This window comes from Galendromus occidentalis, unplaced genomic scaffold (assembly GCF_000255335.2).
Source record: "Galendromus occidentalis unplaced genomic scaffold, Mocc_1.1 scf7180000077501, whole genome shotgun sequence".
NCBI classification, from domain to species: domain Eukaryota; kingdom Metazoa; phylum Arthropoda; class Arachnida; order Mesostigmata; family Phytoseiidae; genus Galendromus; species Galendromus occidentalis.
Window position 1 is genome coordinate 1,055,269 of NW_003805489.1, and position 19,814 is coordinate 1,075,082.

The 19,814-nt window shown below is 50.7% G+C and overlaps 4 protein-coding genes and 1 non-coding gene across 5 annotated transcripts; 2 read left to right on the forward strand and 3 right to left on the reverse strand.

The window, feature by feature from the left end:
* Positions 1-443: 443 nt before the first annotated feature.
* On the reverse strand, positions 444-3,313 carry LOC100898906 (zinc finger CCCH domain-containing protein 10). Its single transcript, XM_003746781.2, has 9 exons — positions 2,943-3,313; positions 2,648-2,772; positions 2,510-2,568; positions 2,291-2,393; positions 2,140-2,200; positions 1,921-2,057; positions 1,692-1,821; positions 1,365-1,575; positions 444-1,262 (listed from the first exon to the last, which is right to left on the reverse strand). Exons 1-9 carry the CDS (start codon positions 3,011-3,013, stop codon positions 900-902), a joined length of 1,260 nt encoding a protein of 419 aa, XP_003746829.2. The 5' UTR covers positions 3,014-3,313; the 3' UTR covers positions 444-899.
* Positions 3,314-7,855: 4,542 nt separating this feature from the next.
* On the forward strand, positions 7,856-7,957 carry LOC114828409 (U6 spliceosomal RNA). The gene has a single exon (XR_003777127.1). It is a non-coding gene; the product is annotated as a U6 spliceosomal RNA (small nuclear RNA).
* Positions 7,958-9,797: 1,840 nt separating this feature from the next.
* Positions 9,798-12,270, reverse strand: LOC100899051 (uncharacterized). The gene is made up of 5 exons (XM_003746782.2): positions 11,855-12,270; positions 10,999-11,103; positions 10,680-10,919; positions 10,333-10,566; positions 9,798-10,203 (listed from the first exon to the last, which is right to left on the reverse strand). Exons 1-5 carry the CDS (start codon positions 11,885-11,887, stop codon positions 10,066-10,068), a joined length of 750 nt encoding a protein of 249 aa, XP_003746830.1. The 5' UTR covers positions 11,888-12,270; the 3' UTR covers positions 9,798-10,065.
* A 1,892-nt stretch (positions 12,271-14,162) lies between these two features.
* On the forward strand, positions 14,163-18,022 carry LOC100903623 (dnaJ homolog subfamily C member 2). The gene is made up of 15 exons (XM_003746731.1): positions 14,163-14,324; positions 14,653-14,763; positions 14,855-14,903; positions 15,029-15,195; positions 15,290-15,408; positions 15,547-15,741; positions 15,827-15,953; positions 16,066-16,161; positions 16,297-16,644; positions 16,738-16,840; positions 16,953-17,062; positions 17,203-17,324; positions 17,415-17,499; positions 17,626-17,741; positions 17,839-18,022. The coding sequence occupies exons 2-15, from the start codon at positions 14,653-14,655 to the stop codon at positions 17,936-17,938; spliced, it is 1,848 nt and encodes a 615-aa protein (XP_003746779.1). The 5' UTR covers positions 14,163-14,324; the 3' UTR covers positions 17,939-18,022.
* Positions 18,023-18,143: 121 nt separating this feature from the next.
* LOC100903904 (uncharacterized) lies at positions 18,144-19,462 on the reverse strand. Its single transcript, XM_003746732.2, has 3 exons — positions 19,253-19,462; positions 18,617-19,070; positions 18,144-18,466 (listed from the first exon to the last, which is right to left on the reverse strand). The coding sequence occupies exons 2-3, from the start codon at positions 18,980-18,982 to the stop codon at positions 18,293-18,295; spliced, it is 540 nt and encodes a 179-aa protein (XP_003746780.1). The 5' UTR covers positions 18,983-19,070; positions 19,253-19,462; the 3' UTR covers positions 18,144-18,292.
* Between the last annotated feature and the right edge of the window lie 352 nt (positions 19,463-19,814).

Sequence of the window (19,814 nt, forward strand, 5' to 3'; positions counted from 1 at the left end):
CTCAGACCAATGAGTCACCGAAAGCTCAGCTTGTCGATTGAGTGATAGTGGAGATTACCTCGAGCAGCGACTCGGAGTACACAAGCGTTTTGATACAATAAAATAAATTCGGAACGCGTCCCAAGGTCCGATGACAAGTCGTGAGTTGGTCCTGTTGTGGTCAATCGGATCTGAGGAAGCAGGCTCGAACATGGTGCATGATTCGACAGGGGTCCGGCGAAGCTCGATGTCTCGAAGTAATTGAGTCAAAGCAGTCATGAGCACAGTTTCATACCGAGACCTGAGTCCCAAATTGTAACGCCTGTAGTTAGTAATCATGGCTAGTCACCGGTCGATTTCTCTCCCCGCAGCCTATAGTCCATCGGAGGAATTCCCCGATAATCCTAGGGATGCAGATCAATTCTAGGAAACCTATGGAAAGACGATATCGGAATAACTCATCATAATTTATTCATCTCAACTATCGCCGAGACTCATCACTCTGACAGAGCTGGACCACTTTATTCACAGCTGCGATGCTCTGTGCTATCGACCCGAGTCTAGGGGTCCGGTTTATACACTGCTAAGTACAAGTGGGAACCCATGAGCTCGGTGCGATTCGGAAAATCCACTCGCACCTGCTCTACTGGAGGAGTTCGGAGGCGAGTTGAACCGCAGAAAATTCACAGTCCGCGAGCCCTCTTCCGTGCACTGTGCGCTCATGCTCCAGTTTCTATGTACAAACGATCGGAAACTACTGACTCCGTAAGATCAGCCACAATTTCAATGAAGACGAGAAGGAGAAACTTTTTGGAACTCGGTAGGAGCGCGGAAGTTCCAACCAGAAGTGAAAGTAGAAAGTCCGTCTGTTCAAGGTTAGAGAGGACGTGCCCTTGAGATTTTGTTTTCTCGGGATGCGATCAGCTTCTCGCCGGGTTATATCGCAGTTGGCCTTGACTCGTGACAATCGGGAAGCCACTGACTAGGGGCGTTGTGCTAGAACTCATCGTGATGATCGAAGAGACCGGTACTAATCCCACGGGCTCTGAGGTGATAGGTGTTGGCGCCCCCAGAACCGCGCTAGGAAGGACTCCATTCGGCATGGAACAAGCACTGACTTGTCCCGTAGTCAGATTGCTGGTTAGCAATTGCGTACTATTCGGTATGACAGCGCTCGACATCACGGCTCCCGAAATTCCTTGGCACACCCGCGCTTGTTTGGCAATACGCAGCTCTGCGTTCTGCTGGAGTAGGAATTCGTTCGTCGACATCAAGTCTTTCACCTGTAAGAGATCATAAGATCGAAAATCCATACATTGAATCGCCCGACATCGGCAGAGACACCGTCGACCCCTTGCTTCCCCGAGCCTCCTTTTCTCGCTCACCTGCTTTTGTAGGTCTTCCAGACGGACTCTGAGGATGCGATTCTCCCGCTCAAGACTGCCCACTAAGTCATCTTCCGTGTAAATAGGTCCACCGCTCGAGGGTCTCCGCCGCTTGTGACCGATCGGCGACCATCGTTCTCTATCGATGGATCTCTCCACTAGCCTGGGCATGGGCTTGACAGGCGAGTATATGTCTCTCTCCATCTGGAACCTAGTGAGCACAAAGGTTAATTCGGAGGTTCCGATTTGAACGACGAATGATGGATGCTATAATTGAATTGATTGGATAAGACTGTTCGAACTCATTCGTCGAGGCTGTTCTCTAACCGGTCTTCGTAGTAGGGGGCGACGTGAGTCGAATCTCGGGCGTGACCGTATGCGATTCCGGGATCATCATTAGGACTGAGCGCGCTGAGCTCGTGTCGGAACTTGCAACGACGGCCGCGATGGCACTGTCCTGCGAATCGGTTCGTTTGTCGATTCAATGAGTAGGAATCCAGGCTGGTTGTATCCCCGAACTTTATCGAAGATTCTCTGATAGAGATGTCGCGCTTACTTTTCAGGAAATCTTTGCATATCGGTTCCGAGGAATCCGTCGTCGAATTCAGGTTCCCAACACTGTGCGGTAATTTCCCGCTCTCATGATACCGCCGCTCATCATCTTTGCTCGCGTGCACAAACTTGCAGTCCGCCCTGAATCACAGAGAGCCTTATTTAATTCAGATCCTCTGGTGAAAAAAAAGAGAACGGAATCATCCCAATGGTAACCACTCACCTAGTGCATCCTAGATTCTGGAAATCGTGACAAAACACCAGATCTCCGTGGACTGAATCCCCTGAAGCAAGAAAATGTCCTCGCATTTTATTCTCCTTCGAATTACACACGAGAGCCGTGTTCCGTCATGTCATCAGACAGTCGCCCTTACCGGGATGTGCGAATTTACATTGGGCTCCTCGGAAGCATACATTCCTCAGGAAGTCTCGACAGACTCCTCGCGAAGTTGGTTGTTGATTTTGTACATGTAAAGCCTGTGTCAGGGGGGGATTTTCAGATCAAGGGTTGTTCTTCGAATCGAGGATTTCTTCCCGCTAGGTCCGCCGAATATCTAGGCCGACACTTTAGAATTCGGATCTTTCATACGTACATTCGGAGGTGTTGATGCCTTGGTATGCTGTTCTCTGGACTCTTGATGGTCCACAGAATCTGGAACCATAGCGTGAATCAGGTACCTGCCGAAATGATTCCATTCTCGGATTTTCGAGAGTCGGGCAATCGAACTCACCGGATTTCGGGGGATCCGAAGCGCAATTCGTGTGCGTTTTCACTTCTGGTCCCAGCATCCCATTCGCGTGGGTCGCCATCTCCATGGGATCGTTGCTTTCAGCTTTTTGATCTTCCTCTGACATGCTAGAATTTTTGGAACACTCCGTTTAGCTTTCCTCTTACCCACTACCGGCTAGGATTCTTTCGAGCTACTTGAAAGTGCTACTCGGCGTCGCGATCTGAGCGCTCTTCACGCTCGGAGGATGCAACGTGCAAGATCGGGAATCGAGAGAAATGAGGAGGACATTTCTTACTTGAAGTGTATGAAGCTCAAACACGGCGTCTGAGTGATCAACGGGTTCCCCGTTGTGTAGAGTATTGGCATCAGAAACGGGACGGGTATCGCACCTCTGCGCAATTTTCACGGTCACTTGTGCGGCGTCCCTTTAATCTGAGATCTACTTGATCCGATTAGCAAAGGAAAACGGTCAAGGACTCGAACGCTGGTGCATCCGGAAGAGGTTGGAACGAGAACATCAGCACGATCGGAACTTTCAGAACGAAAACACTTCACCGACGAGCGCGATTTTTACCGACAATTCCCCGGCGGGACATTATCGCAGCAAAGAACAGCGTCACGCCACAGAAGAGTTAAGGGTTTTAAAGTTCCGTTGCATCACATCCCAAAGTCAGATGTTTCGCTATCTTCGTACAACTTACTGGTGCAGACTCTCGGGGAGAGAAGAACCACAGGCTCGCTTGTTTAGGCGGATTCGTCGCAGTGGTACCTCTGTGGTACTTTTCGCAGTCGAAAACAGATGGAGAAGACAGTCGTTGTCGCCGGCTTCGGCGCGGCTAAGGACGACGGAATATATCATGCTTCTCACAATACCATGATTGATTGAATGACATTTAGTTTATTTACAAGGATTGATTGAATGATTGAACGAATGACATTCCATCTATAAAATAGGAAAATTAAGTATTCTAGTATCACACATTAATAAGATGATATATGAAGCTCCGGTAAGGCTGAATTAGACGGGAGGTTCGCTCGAACCATTCTGGCGTTTCCACGCTGGATTTCCACGGAAATTCTCTGCATCGGGAAGCTTGTCCCCTTTGATTTCCCGTGCGGCGGGGCCCTGAAGGGCCCAGTCCCGCGCCGCAGGTCCCCAGACCCCGGAGTTTTCCAAAGCAAGCGGCACAAACTCGTATCCTGCGAGCAACTCCCGATATTTAGATTTCTTCCCGGCCTCTCCCCTCAAGGCGACCGCCCCCGGAGTTGGGGCAGTAGATCTGAAGCTGACCGCAAAAGAATCCCTAAGTGTAGCATCCCAAATGAGTCGTCGGCATCTCGTCCGAGGACCTGTCGTCACACACCACCAATGAACGAAGGAATGAATGAATAAATAAATAATGATTTATGATGAAGACGAAAAGGGGGCGATTATTCTTTCGGTTCAATTGTTGAGCCTTCAGTCCCATTGACGCAGAGCTGGTCCCTGGGTTCCTAGGAATTATGACTTCCAGCTCTCCTCGATGCACCGGAACTCTCCCAAAGAAGACCTCGGCGTCTATTTTCTCAAATTCCCCCGGCCGGGGAGGGGCTGCAAATATTTCAAGAGGAACTGCGCGTCGGAAAAGCGATGACGCAACCGCGGGGGAAGGCGTGCTCTCGATGTTCGGCGATGATCAACACAAAATAGTTACATGCATCCGCTTATTCCCCATTCCTCACGATGTTCTCAAAATATTCTGGAAGCCTCAACGGGGGCTTCCATCAGAGGGGGGCTTGAATAAGGAGATCCACGGTAGGCGATACCCTTAGGAGGTCGTTCGCATTAAGTCCTAAGCTGCTCTCCAGGGAAGCTCATGTCACGCCATCGATCTCAAACCGGAGCTGGTGTGACTATAGTAATCTTTAGGCTGTGCCGTACGTCATCCCCGACAAATCCCGGATACCAGAAGCGCCCGAATTCGCCATCTTTCGATCCTCTATGTCAGTAGCATTTTTGAATAGTTTCACGTCTAAAAGCCGTAAAGTCCCGGGTGAGAGACCCACCACGAACATAAACCACAAAAAAACTCGATTTTATTCTCACTCGCCAGCCAATCACTCTCATCAAATGAGACGCACTCGAGTCGATAGATACAAGGGTTCAGATCCGAGAGCCGGCAAATGAGATGAATTCGGTTTCTCAGCCTGAGTGAGCGAGACGGATGCCGGAATAGTCGGATGAGTCAGGTGCTCATCTCCTGTCCCAAGAAGGTTATTCGACTCAAGCCATGAATGCCCAACACACCTTCAAGGCTGAGCTACCGCGCTCTATCGGCTTGCTCCCTACCACATAGCAAGGGGAACTTGATCTCGGGGATCGAGTGCGTGTAATATTTGATTCCCCGCCAAGCGTGATATCGGTGATATTCTGCTTGCAATATTTCATTATACGCGGGATCTTATGAAACCTGCTCGGACCTTCTTCGAGGTTCTCCTCCTCCTTTCGGACACAACAGGTCCATCGAATCCCATTCCTAGAGGAGTGGGGTGTTGCTGACAATACAAAGGTGGCAGTAACAGAGGGACTGAAAAGACTCAGGGTGCTTGTCAGCCTCGACAATCTCGTACCACAGAAAAGTGCATCAGGGAGATCGATGTGGAACGTATGCCGCAAAGAACCCAAGGACAGAGTGCGGGGAAAATCGGACAGTACATGGAGGCGGAACATGCGGTTCAAGTCCACCTTTCGTGTTGATCGGCCAAATAAAGACTCAAGAGGAACATTGTAGCGTGAAGGTGGTCTTGGCTACGATAGTTTATTTTGATCTAGCACGGGTCACAGGAGCAGAGAGCGCTACAAACGCCGCGCCGCTTCAATGTGTTAGCCGATATACGACAACTCGAGGGCAGTCGACTGCTAGCGCTGATCAGAGCAGGAATGCGTACCACTAGGTTCCAACAATATGCTCGGGACTCGGGAGGCTTCAATCGACATGGTATGCCAAACATTCGGGGCCCCAGAAACGGACCAACACAACGTACTGGAACACGAAGAAGGGCACCTTGACAAACGGGAATCCGCGCATCAAGTGGGATTCCACCCGAATACCACGGCGGAGGTTATCGGGAAGACGAAGAACGCCGTGCAGCGGTGGAAGAGCAAAAGACACGTGAATCCAAAACAATCCCAACCTGAAATGAAAGAGTCCATGTGTGCATAAGAGAGGTCTGAATGAATCCAATCCCTCTGGGTTACTCTCTGCAAACGCTGTTTCAATCACTGTTATCGCTCCTTCTCCCGAGAGCGTTTGAACTCCTTCTGTTCCCCGTCGATGCCACGGAAACTACAAGAGTCACTCATTGATAAAAAGGTATTGGCTCCCCTTAGCAGATGAGAGTCGTCGCGACGGGAAATCTGCGAAACCTCCCTTTCGAACTCCCAATACTCGATGCGGAGTGACCGGATATCTCCTCCCTCTCCACTGTCCTGAAAAATGCTGACAAATTGAGAGTGATCAACGCGTAGGGTGATCATCCGTCCATTCCGGTGAGGATAACCCTGTGAGTTCCGGCGTGGTGAGCCTGAACAACTCCGTTAAGCATAGCTTCCGATATGTTCGAGCGACTCGAGTGGAATCATTAATTATCATTACAGTTCCCGAGGATTGATTCCTTCTCTCAGGTCGTCTGAGCCGTCGTATCATGCTCACCATCGTTCATTCTTGTGGGGGGAACTTTTATGCCTTTAGATCGATCATGGGAAGAGAAGCGGGCCTCCATTGAAGAAATGAGCTTTCCAAACGAATCCGATTGGGAGAGAATTCGGAGGAATGAAACCCCAAGAATGGTCTGCCCCGACAGAGAGACTGGAATGCTCAGGTGGAAGAGATGGAAGGGTTTTCCATGCGTCACAGCTATTTTTGAAGGATGCGCGAGGTTTCGATGCACAATACGCTTCCCATGGCGACATCGATCGTCTCTTGTACGATACCGTCAAGCCTCCGAAGAAGCAGAGGGGAGATGGCTCCAATGGAAGGAATCTAGGAGCCGAGTATGACCCTCAATTGAACTCCATTCCCGCCCAGCGTCGATGACTCCCGGATTCCATTTTTTACCGCTTCAGAGGATCGCTAGGGATTCTTCTCAGATAGGGCAAAGCTGGTGACCATGAACCATGATTTTTCTCAGGTTTGATAGATCAATAAAGCAGTTCTCTTCAAGGTCAGTGAAATCTCATAACGCATGGTCCGCATCAACTCAGCGGCGGCGACTGCGAACTGCACCGTCGAACCGGAGAGAGCGAATATTTTCCTCAGTACGATCGCAGTAGCGGCGGTAGAGGGTACAGCGTGCTTCCTCGTGCAGTCCTCACTTGTACCCAAAACCTCACGTCTCGATTGGGAAGCCTCGGGATAGGAGCCCGGGACCTCGCCGCTGACGGCGGCGTCTCCGTAGCGCAAGGCTAAATGCGCCTGGACACAGTCGCAGGCTCAAGATCTGAGACGCCCCTCGAGCCCAGTCCTTTCGGGAACGCGTCTCTTCCGGGAAGAGAATCGCGAATCCGACACCACTGAGAGCCGAAGACAGACTAAGGGAGTTCCACCACGTCTAAAGTCAGACTGAGGAAGGCGGGAGTTGATGCTTGAATTGAACGAATCTGCCGCTCTCCCTGAACACGCTATCGTCGCTAAATCGGTGGAGCAGAGGACAATCATGGCATCATGCTCCCGCCGGGGTCTCACGTCCCACTCGCAGAATGTTCCATTCGAACGAAGTTCTTGCAGACAAGCCCTTGTTGAAGATCTCCAAAGAATGAGAATCACAGTATCGCAACTCTCAAAAGTAAGCCACGACCCTCACTGTGAGTTCCTCGACAGAGGCTGTGGAGATCACGGCTGTCCGCGATCGCCGATCTCAAGAACCTAGCCCCACTCGCACCGGAGCCTCAATGATATCGCAGGCTTCGCTGCGCCGCCGACCACGCGGCTTGGGTGCGATGGATGGAGGGAGGACAAATCGGAGCATAGGGGATGAAATCGGGAGCCAAGAACGATGGAGCGATTATAGAACAGCTCTCGCAGCTGGAATGGTATGGAGTCCAGCTCGTTCTGACTATAAAGTCTCTCGAGTCCCCGGGAAATATTATCCGAACGTCTCTCGTTGACTGAAGAGATGCTACGGGAGCTCACGATGGGTATATAGTGCGCGGGGGCATAACATAGGAATGTACTTTCGAGTACACATACTAAAATTGGAACGATACAGAGAAGATTAGCATGGCCCCTGCGCAAGGATGACACGCAAAATCGTGAAGCGTTCCACATTTTTGAAGCCTCCGCAAAAGTCAGTACGTTCCGGAAACTAAGCTTGGGGTTGAAAAATGGGAGCCAGGGAAGCGACCGATGAAGAGTGTTGCTCAAGAGGGCTGGACTGCAGGGATCAGCCTTGCCGCGAAAACTCATTTTTCGCAATTTTGCGCGAAGCAATTAAGTTTCCTACCTGGGAACCCACAGGTGCGAAGTTCTGCCAGAAAGGTATGATCCTTCCGGTAACAGCCGCCCCCCACTCAACCATAGTTGCGCATTGATTGAAGTGCTCTGCGACAAGCAGAGACTGATAAGGCAATCGTAGCACTTCGTTCTCAGGTCCCTCGAATAGCTCGGCGGAGCGGGCTACGACTCTGACTGGGATGCCATTCCTACAGTTACCCGCGACACCAAATAGCACTTACCAATTGATTGATGATTGTAATCTCGTTCGACCCCGCCCAGTGCTTAAGAGTGCAATGAAGGTGGATGATACTCTGGCTTCTTGCGATGAGATTCCCAGTGGTCGATCCCAAAAGACGCTTATACTTTGAAGAGCGAGCTGCCCAGAGCAACCGGAGTCTCCCGGCATGCGTTTCTCGAACATATGCCGAGTCGAGTCTCGCGATAGCTCGATTGAGCCTGTAGCTGGGAGCCCTGGTCGCGCAGAGCGAGTCGGAGAGGATTTCGATAATGTAGCGTCACGAATTCTATGCTTGCGGATTTTGAGAGGGCGCGCCCTTCGAGGCGAATATGAGTACGTTTCAGGCTTCTGTTCGCCGCCCCCCCTGGAGAATGGGGCCCGGGACAGTGAGCGGAAATCTCGGGACGGTCGCAGTCGAGTTGATTAGGTAAAAGATTCGATGAAGGGGACGCTTAAAACATCTTGCAGGCGGAAAATTATGCTCTATGACAGCGTTTCTCAAACTGGGGGGACGCGTCTCCTAGGGGAGACGCGGGAGAAATCTAGGGGAGACGCTTAGGGTTCCGAGAATTCCTGACCGACCTGATTTCAAGTTTCAGAAAGCTTACCAAGCTCATTGCTACTGTACTCAAAGCTTACGTACGGAGAAAAGGGCAATGCGCCATGTCTCGGTCGAAACTCTATATTCTCAGATATTCGATGACCCTCGGGGGAGACGCGAACGCTCCCCAAGAGGCAGAAGGGAGACGTAGGAGAAAAAAGTTTGAGAATCGCTGCTCTGTGAATATCAGAGTCGAGGATCTAGGGCTTTCTTTGAGAGACATCAAGGGACTGACTAAGCTTTGCACCCTACGGTTGATGCGAGTGCCACAAACTCATGAAAATAAAGTCTCAGCGACACTTCAATCAAATTTCAATAATAATCCGTTCCCTCCCTCCCGGAGAATCCCCCTCTCCAGCTCCAGAGAAACTGCCCAAGTCTGGTCAAAGCCCGAATCGAGTTTGCACAGCTTCCTTCGAGCTCAGAATCGACTTTGAGAATTGACACAGATTTTCGCTCATCCCACGATGGCTCACTGGCGAATGCATATCGATGAACAATCCACTCTCCTCTTCGGGGGTGATGGACCTTGCAGCCGAACGGTAGGAAGGAGGATTCTTCCAAGGAATCCCTCGAAAGAATCAGCTTCCCCGAGGGAACGTCTCGCATGCGCTTTCGATTGTATTGTCGAACATTCCAGACTATACCTGATAGCATGTCTGCCCGAGAATATGAGCAAGACCGTCAATTAGATGAGCAAGGGAAGTCGAATCCTTAGTCCGGTCGGGAGGAAACTCGGTATTCCGACCGTTCTCCCTGAGTTCAAAGGTCAGAGAGCAGCGGAGTAATTATTGAGTCGGTTGGCTTGGTCAGTCCCATGAAAGTTTATTCATTCGTATTACAGCACATTCACGCTAATGCATTCATTCCGTTTCCATCGTTCACATGAAGTCAGAGCAACTCTTGCTATGTTCAGCAAGGCTAGGAACATCTTCGGAAATTCACCATAAATGGGAGAACCCTGTTTTATGACAAGAATATACCTGTGTACATGAAGCCCTTTCTCGAACTCCGTGTTGAGGGTACCTAAGACTCTGTTCATGAGAGTTTCGCATACATCAAAGAGCGGACCCAGGGAAAGGCCAGATTGTTGGTAGACGATGTTTCATCTAGAAGCATCCGAATTCGAAGAAACAGCCTCTTGTGCGTCGGCTTTTGGGACTTGGTTGTCGTGGGGTACCGATTGAGAATCGGAGTCCACGAGACTCTCCTTCCTCAACTGTCTTCTTCTACCGTTCTTTACCTGGAAACGGGATCGGAAACACCAATATAAGAACGGAAGAAGCGAATCGGCGTATCGGAATAATTGGATGATTCATCGATATTGAATTTTCTTGAGCCGCTCGGTTTTATGAGACGAGCCCGAGCCTACCAAATTGGAAGATGGCGTGAAGCTGACATGGTACCCTTTCCGTCGAAGATATTTAGTAAGACAGGCAACCTTTCTCAGGGATATCGAAGGATTCTGGATAAAACTCTTGTAGCCTTTCAAACTTCCTAGATTTCGTATCACGTCACTCTTCGATGCGCGCTGTCGCGATGATTTCTCCACTGCTTTCAGGTTCAGTACGTTCATGAAATTTGCCTTAAACTCAGCAGTGGTAGCCTGTGGAAGAATACAGAGTATATTCGATGCGTTCGATTCCCAAACGGAATTCATCGATGTGCATGTTCCCTAGACTCTCAGTCAATCGAGTTTCGTCGCAAGTTGCCACTCACTTGTAAACTGAAGGCAGAACTCTCTTGCTCTTCTACAGCTTGTGCGAGAGAGCGCACCATGTGCGAGAGCTCCTGGTACTCATCGGAGTTCTTGATGAATTTGTCGAAATGGTTGTTTCTCGAATGCTCCCTGATATCTTCCACGAAGCCGTTGACGATGCCGTGTTTGGAATCAATCTTCTGGCTGGTCGGTCTTTGGTGGAATCGGAAGCGGACGCCTCCTTTGACGAGTTGCCGGGGCTAGGTACAAACAAATGTTCAATCGCAGCCTTGAGGGGTTTCGGAAGGGGGATAGCGGAGCCTCCATGTTTATACTCACGTCTTCCTCTCCATCACTGGCACTGTCCGAGTCCCTCGTCCATGGATTTTTTTTACGATTCTTGAATATGGTGTCCGCAGGAACTATACGGACATGGCACCCGTCCTAGAAAAGAGAAACTCAAGGTTCGTATACTCCTGCAGGATGGGAGCAATCCTCCGGGAGGTATACCTGGGCGACATTCGTCGCAATTCTCAATCTCATGATCCTTCCCCTGTTGAATATTCCGTGTGTCTGCGTTCGACACCTCTTCTGGAGATTTATCCGGACTCGAATGGCCATTGGAATCGATTCGGCTCATTCAGGATGAGATAAGGACGGCTAGCTCGGGAGAATAATTTCAGTTCGCACCGAGATTCTCCAGAGTACGTATAGGGGTTACTAATGGAGCCGGACGCAATGATAGCTCATCAATCTTCTCAAAGACAGAATCGTGTTACGTGTCTCACCCAGCGAACTTGGAAGCATCGATCATTCGCAACAAGGATGGTGTTCTCGCGAAGAATACTGGCAATGATCGGACTCCCAGAGCAACAGAATTCGCCAAATGTTGCCCCTGCTGGAGCGGGGCTGATACGTAGGTCTAACGCGTGACTCCACAGTGAATATCGGGGCTCGCGTCCGGCTTAGGTTTCAGAGGCTTGCATCGGAGCAGGAAAATACCTCGATTCCCCTGTGGTCGCTTGGCCTCGGAACTTTCCGCGAGATTCGAGTCCCGAGCGGAAAAGTACTGTAGCCCAGATACGGCGTATTTTAAGATCTATCGCTGTGGAGCGAAACCGGAAGCGAGGAACAAATCTAGATTCGGAGCCAGGAAATCAATTGTGTTTCCTGAACTTGGATCGAGTTTCCTTACCGCACTCAAGGAATCGTTCGCGTGGCCATACATCAGTGCCAGGAGGTCTACCGCGAATCACTGACGAGATGATTCCAGATTTTCAGGACGTCCAGTGCATCTCCTCGCGTCTCGGGTGAGTGGAGCGGCGCGGTAGCGGGAGAACCGATGAGCTGTACAGGAACGGCGATCGCGGGAAACGTCACTGTAGGGATGTCTAAAAAATCGTGGGCGGAGGAGGATCAGCTCGAAGATTTCGAACCGCCGACAAACGGATCGCGACCACTCTCCGTCGACTCTCCCTTCAGCTGCCATCCACCGAGTCGCCTCGATCACGCCGAGCGCAGATGATTGGATAACATGGCTAGTGTTCTGAGGAAGTTCACTCCGAATCTGGAGGAACAGTCATGATCAAACATGAACTTTCCCGGGATCTCAGGGACGCGCTCCAGGGAAGAGATTGGGAGAGCTAGCGTCTCTCAGGAACAGTGAGCAACGCGCGGGATAGCAGCATAATAAAGTATCTTGAAGTTAACTCTTCGATCCGAAGGAGCGGTTGCAGACGAATGCTCGACCCAGAGACGCTGATGATTATGATTTCTGCTTCGAGATTTCCAGAGCTGGATCGCTCCGTTTCCGAAGTGGCTCAATTCAGGGGGATGATATCGTCAGCATATCAGTGGACTCCATGAACCCTAGATTGCCCTACGCGGAGCCCGTTTCCTGTTCTCTCACTTTTCCTGCTGAAACCCGAGGTTCACTGCTGTCGCGAGGTCGCACCGAGTGTCATGATGTTTTGAGAGCATGAACGGCATCGAGGTATGCGCGATTGTCGGCCTTGAAGTTATAGACCCGAAGTCTCCAACAAGTCTAGATTGGATCCAAGGGGAAAAAGTTGCATAGGCAGACATCGCACCAGGCAGAGTGCAAGGATGCTTCATGGCATGGATGAACCAAGACCATGGAGAACTGAGCCCGCGGTCCCCGAACAAGCAGGATGTCCTTGAAAGAGAAACCAAGCTTCTTGTTCACAACGCAGTCGAAGAGATGAATCGTCCATTTGATCACTTCGAGTCTCCCTCTCCTCGGTCGTCCCCAGTGCCATGACTTGGCTCATACGGTGTTTCGTCAGCTCTGAGCGAGAACCAGGCTTGTCTCGATAGCTCCCCCTCGGAAATAACTCGTTCTCAGATATGAACTTTTGAGTGTGATTCGGCTTCTTGTTTCGAATGAGGGTCATTGTCACAGCACTCTCATGGCGAGAGATAATATACCGCGCAGAATCCCAGTACCGCGATTCGGACGAAACGCGGGGCTTCGCATCGTTCCGTGACTCTTGGTACTCGGTACTGCCTCGCCATATGGAGGCAGTGAGCTTTACCAAGTTCCCGATGAAACGGGGAGATAAACGACAAGGCGCGAGGATTGGAAATTCCCGCACACACCGAAAATCTATGAGGCATACCGGGGTCGCACATATGAGCTTCAAACTCTTTGATGCCATCAATCAGAGCACAAGTCCTCAACGTCCGTCAAGCCATGAATCCCCGTGGGCCTCCTAAGTGATTCTCAGCAGGAGTTCCGTGAACCCTCTTGACCCCATCCAATGGGAGCCTGAGCCGACCAGAAAATAGTCATGAACCCCCGGGGACCACACCGGGTACCGCTGAATCCGAGCATCGGGTTTCGGCTCCGGAAGGCAGAAAAACTCAGCTTTGATTCCGAAAGGGATCGTGTTGGGGATGATCTCCGTCTTGGGATGATGACGACCTTCTGAAGAATGGATGTCAACAAATTACCTTTTGCCGGAGATTGCCTTCGAACGAGATAAGAGCGACGAAGGTCAGGGGATTTTCGAAAAGTCTCGTTCTCAAGCAGAGATTACTGTCATCAGCGTTCGGCGAGGACTCATCTGCAACCGCTATCGCTTTGAGGATACATAATGCCGGACGCCGGAGTTAGCCATCCGGCACCTCCAATTCTGTCCCTGATTAAACCCAAGCCAATCCGATGGCCAACTTTTCGTGGACCGACGTCCCTGCACCACGGTAGAGTTCCTTGTCTCCTACTTTGGATCGAGCGGTGCCATCAGCCGTACGATGCAGCTGAATAAGCATCGAGCGCGAAGTCGAAGACAAAGGAAGGTGATGGAGATCTTCCGAAGTTTTCCATCCGATTTCCACGCCTCCATCTCGAGGATAAGGAAGAACCGCTCGTCCGGAGGCGCGTGCTGTCGCCGGATCGCGAAACGGGAGCTATGAAAGGTCTCCGGGAGTGCCCGCCAAAAGAATCGAAATGCCTGCCGCCGGCTGCCTCGAGGCACAGGTTTGTAGACAAACCGAGAGTGCGCGCTGCAATATCGTGTTCGATCGCGATCGGGTTATTCGGGCAGAACAAGTGGCATCGCTCCACTTCATGACGGCAGACCTTTGAGACAGTCGGATCAGCGGGAAAGTTGTGTCGTGACCTGCTGTCATCATCACCGGCGAAGGTATGTCCGGATTTCCATTCATCCGCGGCGTGTCGAACTTGGGCTCCATAACTTGGAAATCGATCCGAAGATTGTTCCGAGTTTATTTGGGAGCTCTGGTGCAGATATTGGCTCCCTTCCGCTTCGGTGCGATCCTCAGACGCTGCATGACAAGATTCATTGAGCTCCCAGCATAATGGGATTCGAACGCGCTCGACGGCCGCGGACCCTCTGACCGCCGGCAATTCCGAGCGGTTCCCGATCCCGTTCCGAATGATCAGCACCCATTCCGTTTCGTTCGAGAGCGGACCTGCGAGTCGGTACTAATCTTCGGGTAATTCTCTCGTAGATGTTGTTATGTCTTCCACCGAAGGGACCCTCTGATCGTACAGAATGCCTCGGGAGTCTAGCGCCATTTGACGATGACTTCGAATTCGAGCCCGTGGGACGGATATATGAAGTGAGTTCACAAGTTCACCTTCAAGTTACCGACGAAAATACCTGGAGGTCTTTTGACCCAGAGATATCTGAACGTGAGACTCATTTTGCAGTTGCAATTCAATAGTGCGGCGGCGACCGACGGAGCCAGCAGCGAAGAAGGTTTGTCATGATCCGGATAGTCAGATAATCTCTCTCAGAGTCTACTCGTCGTCCTTTAGTATTGAGCCGCCGTCCGAATGCTCTTCCCCCCATCTGAGAAGGCTTACGGTCATGAATATTCGCAGAGGATGATGCCATCGAAGTCGTGGAGGAGACGCCAGAGGAGCTGAACTATCTTAGGGGTTTAGATCCGAATAATTGGAAGGAACAGGATCATTACCACGTGCTCGGATTACAAGTAGCACGATCGAGAGCGAGCGACAAAGATATAAAAGCCGCCTTCAGGAGAAAAGTGGGTGATTGCGCATCTTCATTGAGGTGCAGAATGTCTCGGGAAGAAGCGAACACCAAATGCGAAAGCTATCCTCGAATTTTCTGTTGTGTAGGTGTTGAAACACCATCCGGATAAACGATCGAGCAAGGGAGAGAAGATCGAGAACGTTGACGGTGATTACTTTTCCTGCATAACCAGAGCTTACGAGCTCCTCAGTAATCCCAAACAGAGGTGAGTTTTTCGACCCCGATATCCGATCCGGAAAGCAAATATGTCTCTTGGAAGATGCCGTCCTAAGATGAGCCATCCACGCTTGCCGTCTAAGGCCTCAGGTGAAGTTTCGACTCATATTTGCTCGGATCCCTACAGGAGAGCCTTCGACTCCGTCGATCCTTCTTTCGACGACAGCGTGCCGCCGGTGAGCGAGAAATCGAGAGCCAACTTCTTCAAGGTTTTCGCTCCGGTATTCGAGAGGAATGCGACGTGGTCTGTCAAAGCACACGTGCCGTCGCTCGGGACTATGGATTCGAGTCAAGCAGAGGTTGAAAAATTCTACAATTTTTGGTGAGTTTAATTTTAGTGCTACATGTATAACTCCATCGGGTAAAAGCTCTTCTCAATTCTTTTGAAACCTGAACACTCCCCGAAGGTATAACTTCGAGTCATGGCGAGAATATTCATATCTGGACGAGACAGAAAAAGAAAAAGGCGAGAACCGCTACGAGCGGCGCTATATCGAGAAGGAAAACAGACTGCAGAGGCAAAAACTCAAAAAGGTATATCTTGAGCGTCATTCCTTCTGAAATCAGACATCTCCCGGATATCTCTCGCATCTCTTCCCTGTAACTGTGATGGAAGAGGCTGAAGGAGCGCATTCCACTGTTGTAGGAAGAGATGAAACGATTACGACAGCTAGTGGACAATGCTCAAGAGTGCGATCCGCGTATAAAGAAGTTCAAGGAAGAAGCCAAGGCCATGAAAGAGGTGGGTGTGCTGGATTCCTGGAGGACTGTCATAATCGCGATGCTTATGGTCCATTGTGGAGACCACTTCCCGGTGGCTCGCAGAATTTCCCCAGGTGTTAGATCGCTGTCTCAAAAGTTTTCATCTCCGATACAGGAGGCCAAGAAGCGACGGCATCAGGAGGCCTTCGCCAAGAAGCAGGCGGAGGAGCAGGAACGAGTTGCACGGGAAGAAGCAGATCGCAAAGCTAAAGAAGAGAGAGAGAAAACTGAGCAGGCAGCTCGCGAAAAAGAGAAGAAAGCTCGTGAGCTTCTGAAGAGGGAACAGAAGAGACAGAAGAAAATCATCGAGAAACTATGTGCAGAAGCAGGGAATTTCGCAGAGCCGGGCTCAGCCGATCTTGTCAAGAATCTCGAAAACATCGATCAGATAGGGAAGTTGCTCGATCTCGAGGTTCTGACCGAAATCGCGACCGAGCTCGCTAGCACATCGGATCGTAAGAAGGTGAGATCGCACGCGAGAGAGAGGAGCTCCCGTCACGCTTCCGATGCACAATAGGGTTCGGCTTCGACACGCTGTTTTTCTTCCTCGCCACAGGTTTTCGAGAAGGCAATTCGGCTAGTACAGGAGAAAATCGACGCAGAAAAAATGAGCATGTTGAGCAGATCGATGAAGGGAGTCTCCATGAACGGCGATAGTGGTAAGTTTTGGAAACCGTGTTTTCTTCCGGGATTGATTTATATCGGCTCGAGACTATCAGCCGCTTCTGAAAGCCAAATGGCGATGACTGCTGACAATGTCTTTTGATACAGCCTCCGCATCTAACGCGGCTGCGGGCTCCAAGGAGTGGAGTCCGGATGAAGTTCAGCTGCTTATCAAGGCGGTGAACCTTTTCCCCGCTGGAACGACCGACCGCTGGGAGGTAAGTGAGCGTTCACGTGGCGAGCGTGTGTCTCCCGAGGCTGTTGCAGAAGCGCGGGGAATACCTTTCAGTATGCGAAAAGGACGCGACGATCGATAAGCGAGAAACGAAATGCGACCTATGCTTGAAAATTTCTCCAGGTTGTCGCTACATACATCGGCCAGCATTCGGAGAGCGGTATCAATAGGAGCGCGAAAGACGTTTTAGGCAAAGCGAAGAATATCCAGAAGGGAGGGTTCGGAGCCAAGCAAGATGGTGGAAGGTGAGCACTTGTGAAAAATGACTCCGCTTGGGTTTCTGATCGCTATCTACCTGGAGGTATTGATAGGGAAGGGGATATTCTCTCCCTCAGTTGCACTGCGAATCTGAAACCCGCTCAGACCGGTGAGGAGACGATAGCTGGAATCGATCAAGAGAAGCTCAGCTCTTTCAGTGAGGTAACGGAAGTTTTGTTCCTGCTATAGTTTCCGTCAATCGATTTGCCTCTCGGCCCTGGGCTCTCGAAATGGAGTTCTAGGTTACACAACCCCGCCTCTGATCGGCCTCCCTCCTCTCTTTCGCAGGTCTCCAGAGCCTGGACGAACGAAGAGCAGAAACTCTTGGAGCAGGCGCTGAAAACATATCCGGTCGCTCTAGGCACGGAGCGATGGGATAAAATCGCATCAGTTTTCCCGAACAGGTGGGGTTCGACGCGAAAAATGATCCAAGGAAGCGCCTTCTGAATTCTCGAGCTGGAGAGAGCGAATTTTCGAAACTCATGTCCACTTCTTCCACAGAACCAAGAAGGAGTGCATCAAGCGCTACAAAGAAATCGTCGAAACTGTGAAAGCCAAGAAAGCTGCAGTTGAAGCTGCGAAGAAGAAAAGCGCGAAATAACTCCCTGCCCGCGTTGGAAACGATTCACTGTTGACACATCTGATCTAGTTGTATAAATGTGAACGAGTTAAACGCTTACAAAGAGTAATCTTCCTCTCATTCCGCTTAGAATGACGCAATCATCGGCATACTTAGAATCATATCACGCATCCTTAAAAGGAGTCTCTTATTATAAATTATTATACACATTCAAACGAACAGTTGTCTCGCTTAAGTTCTCTCCCGAGCATCTCACTCCGCTCTACTGCTCCGCAACTTCTGTTCTCTCTTGCGATGACGCGAGCGAGCGTCTTTTTTCCGTACATGGATACCGGCTGAGGCTCGAGCACCGAACGAGACAAAAATTCCGAATTATCACAGTTGACAACGATTTATGCAAGGTGTTTGGTACACTCCGAGGCTTTTCTGACGCGAAGTACTCAAACGAGCGAATGCGGGGAGCGGTACGTCTTTCGGCTCGTCAGAGCCATCGCAACAGTCACACAAGCCATCGTTGACGCGCGATGCCGGAACTTGCACGTTTGGGTCCTGTGAGAAAAAATGAGAAAAAATTTTCAGGGGAGAACTAGTTTGAGGGGGCGAGTGAGTTTCCCTTTCTTTGGGAAGAGAATATCGGAGCTGATGCAACGTGGAGAGCGTTCAGAGGAGCGACTCCTTCAGGAACGCCCTTCAACCTACATAACTACAGGTGAAAAAGGTGTCCAGACAGGCTCCCGTCGAAGGTTCATCGCCGACATCTTCTCCGTGGCCGCAATCGCAGAAATCGTCGTTCACTTTCGTCCACGGCAGCACTCTCAGGCTATCACCGCAGGAGAAGTGATCACTGGTCTCCTCCCAATACAGATGAGCCCAGCGCGCTGCGACACCTACGGGGGTTTTGTGACCCCGCGAAGAGACCGGTGGCAAGTCTGGTAACGGTTTTCGTCGCCGGGATCGAACTGTCGTCTCCTGCAGTTGATTCAATGCGTACATTTGATAAATTAAGAAGAGGACGCCGAATATCACAAGGCTTTGGATGAGACGGTGAAGTCTTCTGTGAGCCATTCTTGACAGGTCTCTAGCCAAATGCGGAATAGGCTCTGGCGGGTAGAACCCGGCTCTGGTCACCGCTCGTCAAGTATTCATCTCGTCGCTGCAAACAAGAAGATTTCGTTCCGCCTTTTGATTCACTCATTGTCAGTCTTAGGAATCCTAATGATAGGTATGCGGACTCGGCTTGCGACGAATGCAACTTTCCATCGAGAGGTTTGCTTCACCAGGGTTGATCCCTAAGTACGGATCAAAACATTATTTCTTCACGCTGCATGGATCTACCTGAAGCCGAGAGACCGGTCGAAATCCTCAAATATATCCTTTCCCACACAGTCGCTCCGTGACTAGCTGAGTGCGCAATGTCGTCAGATCCGTTTGAAGTCTCGATGTCCCATCCCGGTGTTACTCATGTTCAGATGCACAGCTCGATGAAAATTGATCGTCGAGAGATTCGCGAATAACCAAACGACCCTTTTTCACAATGGAATGAACCTGCCGCCCAGCGCGGCCAGACACACTCGGGGAACGTAAACATCAACACAGGGAGATAATCACCAATCATCACAAGTCACAAGCTTTCGAATTCGGCCATGGCGCGCAGGCGGTTCGGGCAACTTGAGGAGCTCCCCTTCCGTATTGGCCACAAGCTCAACGCGGACGGGAAGAAACACCCTGATCTGATACCGGAAGTCCTTCCCGATCTTGGATTTGGATTCTGCACGGAGCCGTCGTCTTCATGAGGAATGAGGATTCTCCTCGAGCGTGTGATTGACGCCTTGCAATGGGGCCTCCGCGGTCGGACTGGATCAGTGAAATTGAACCGGGTGTTCCATCGTCGGATCGT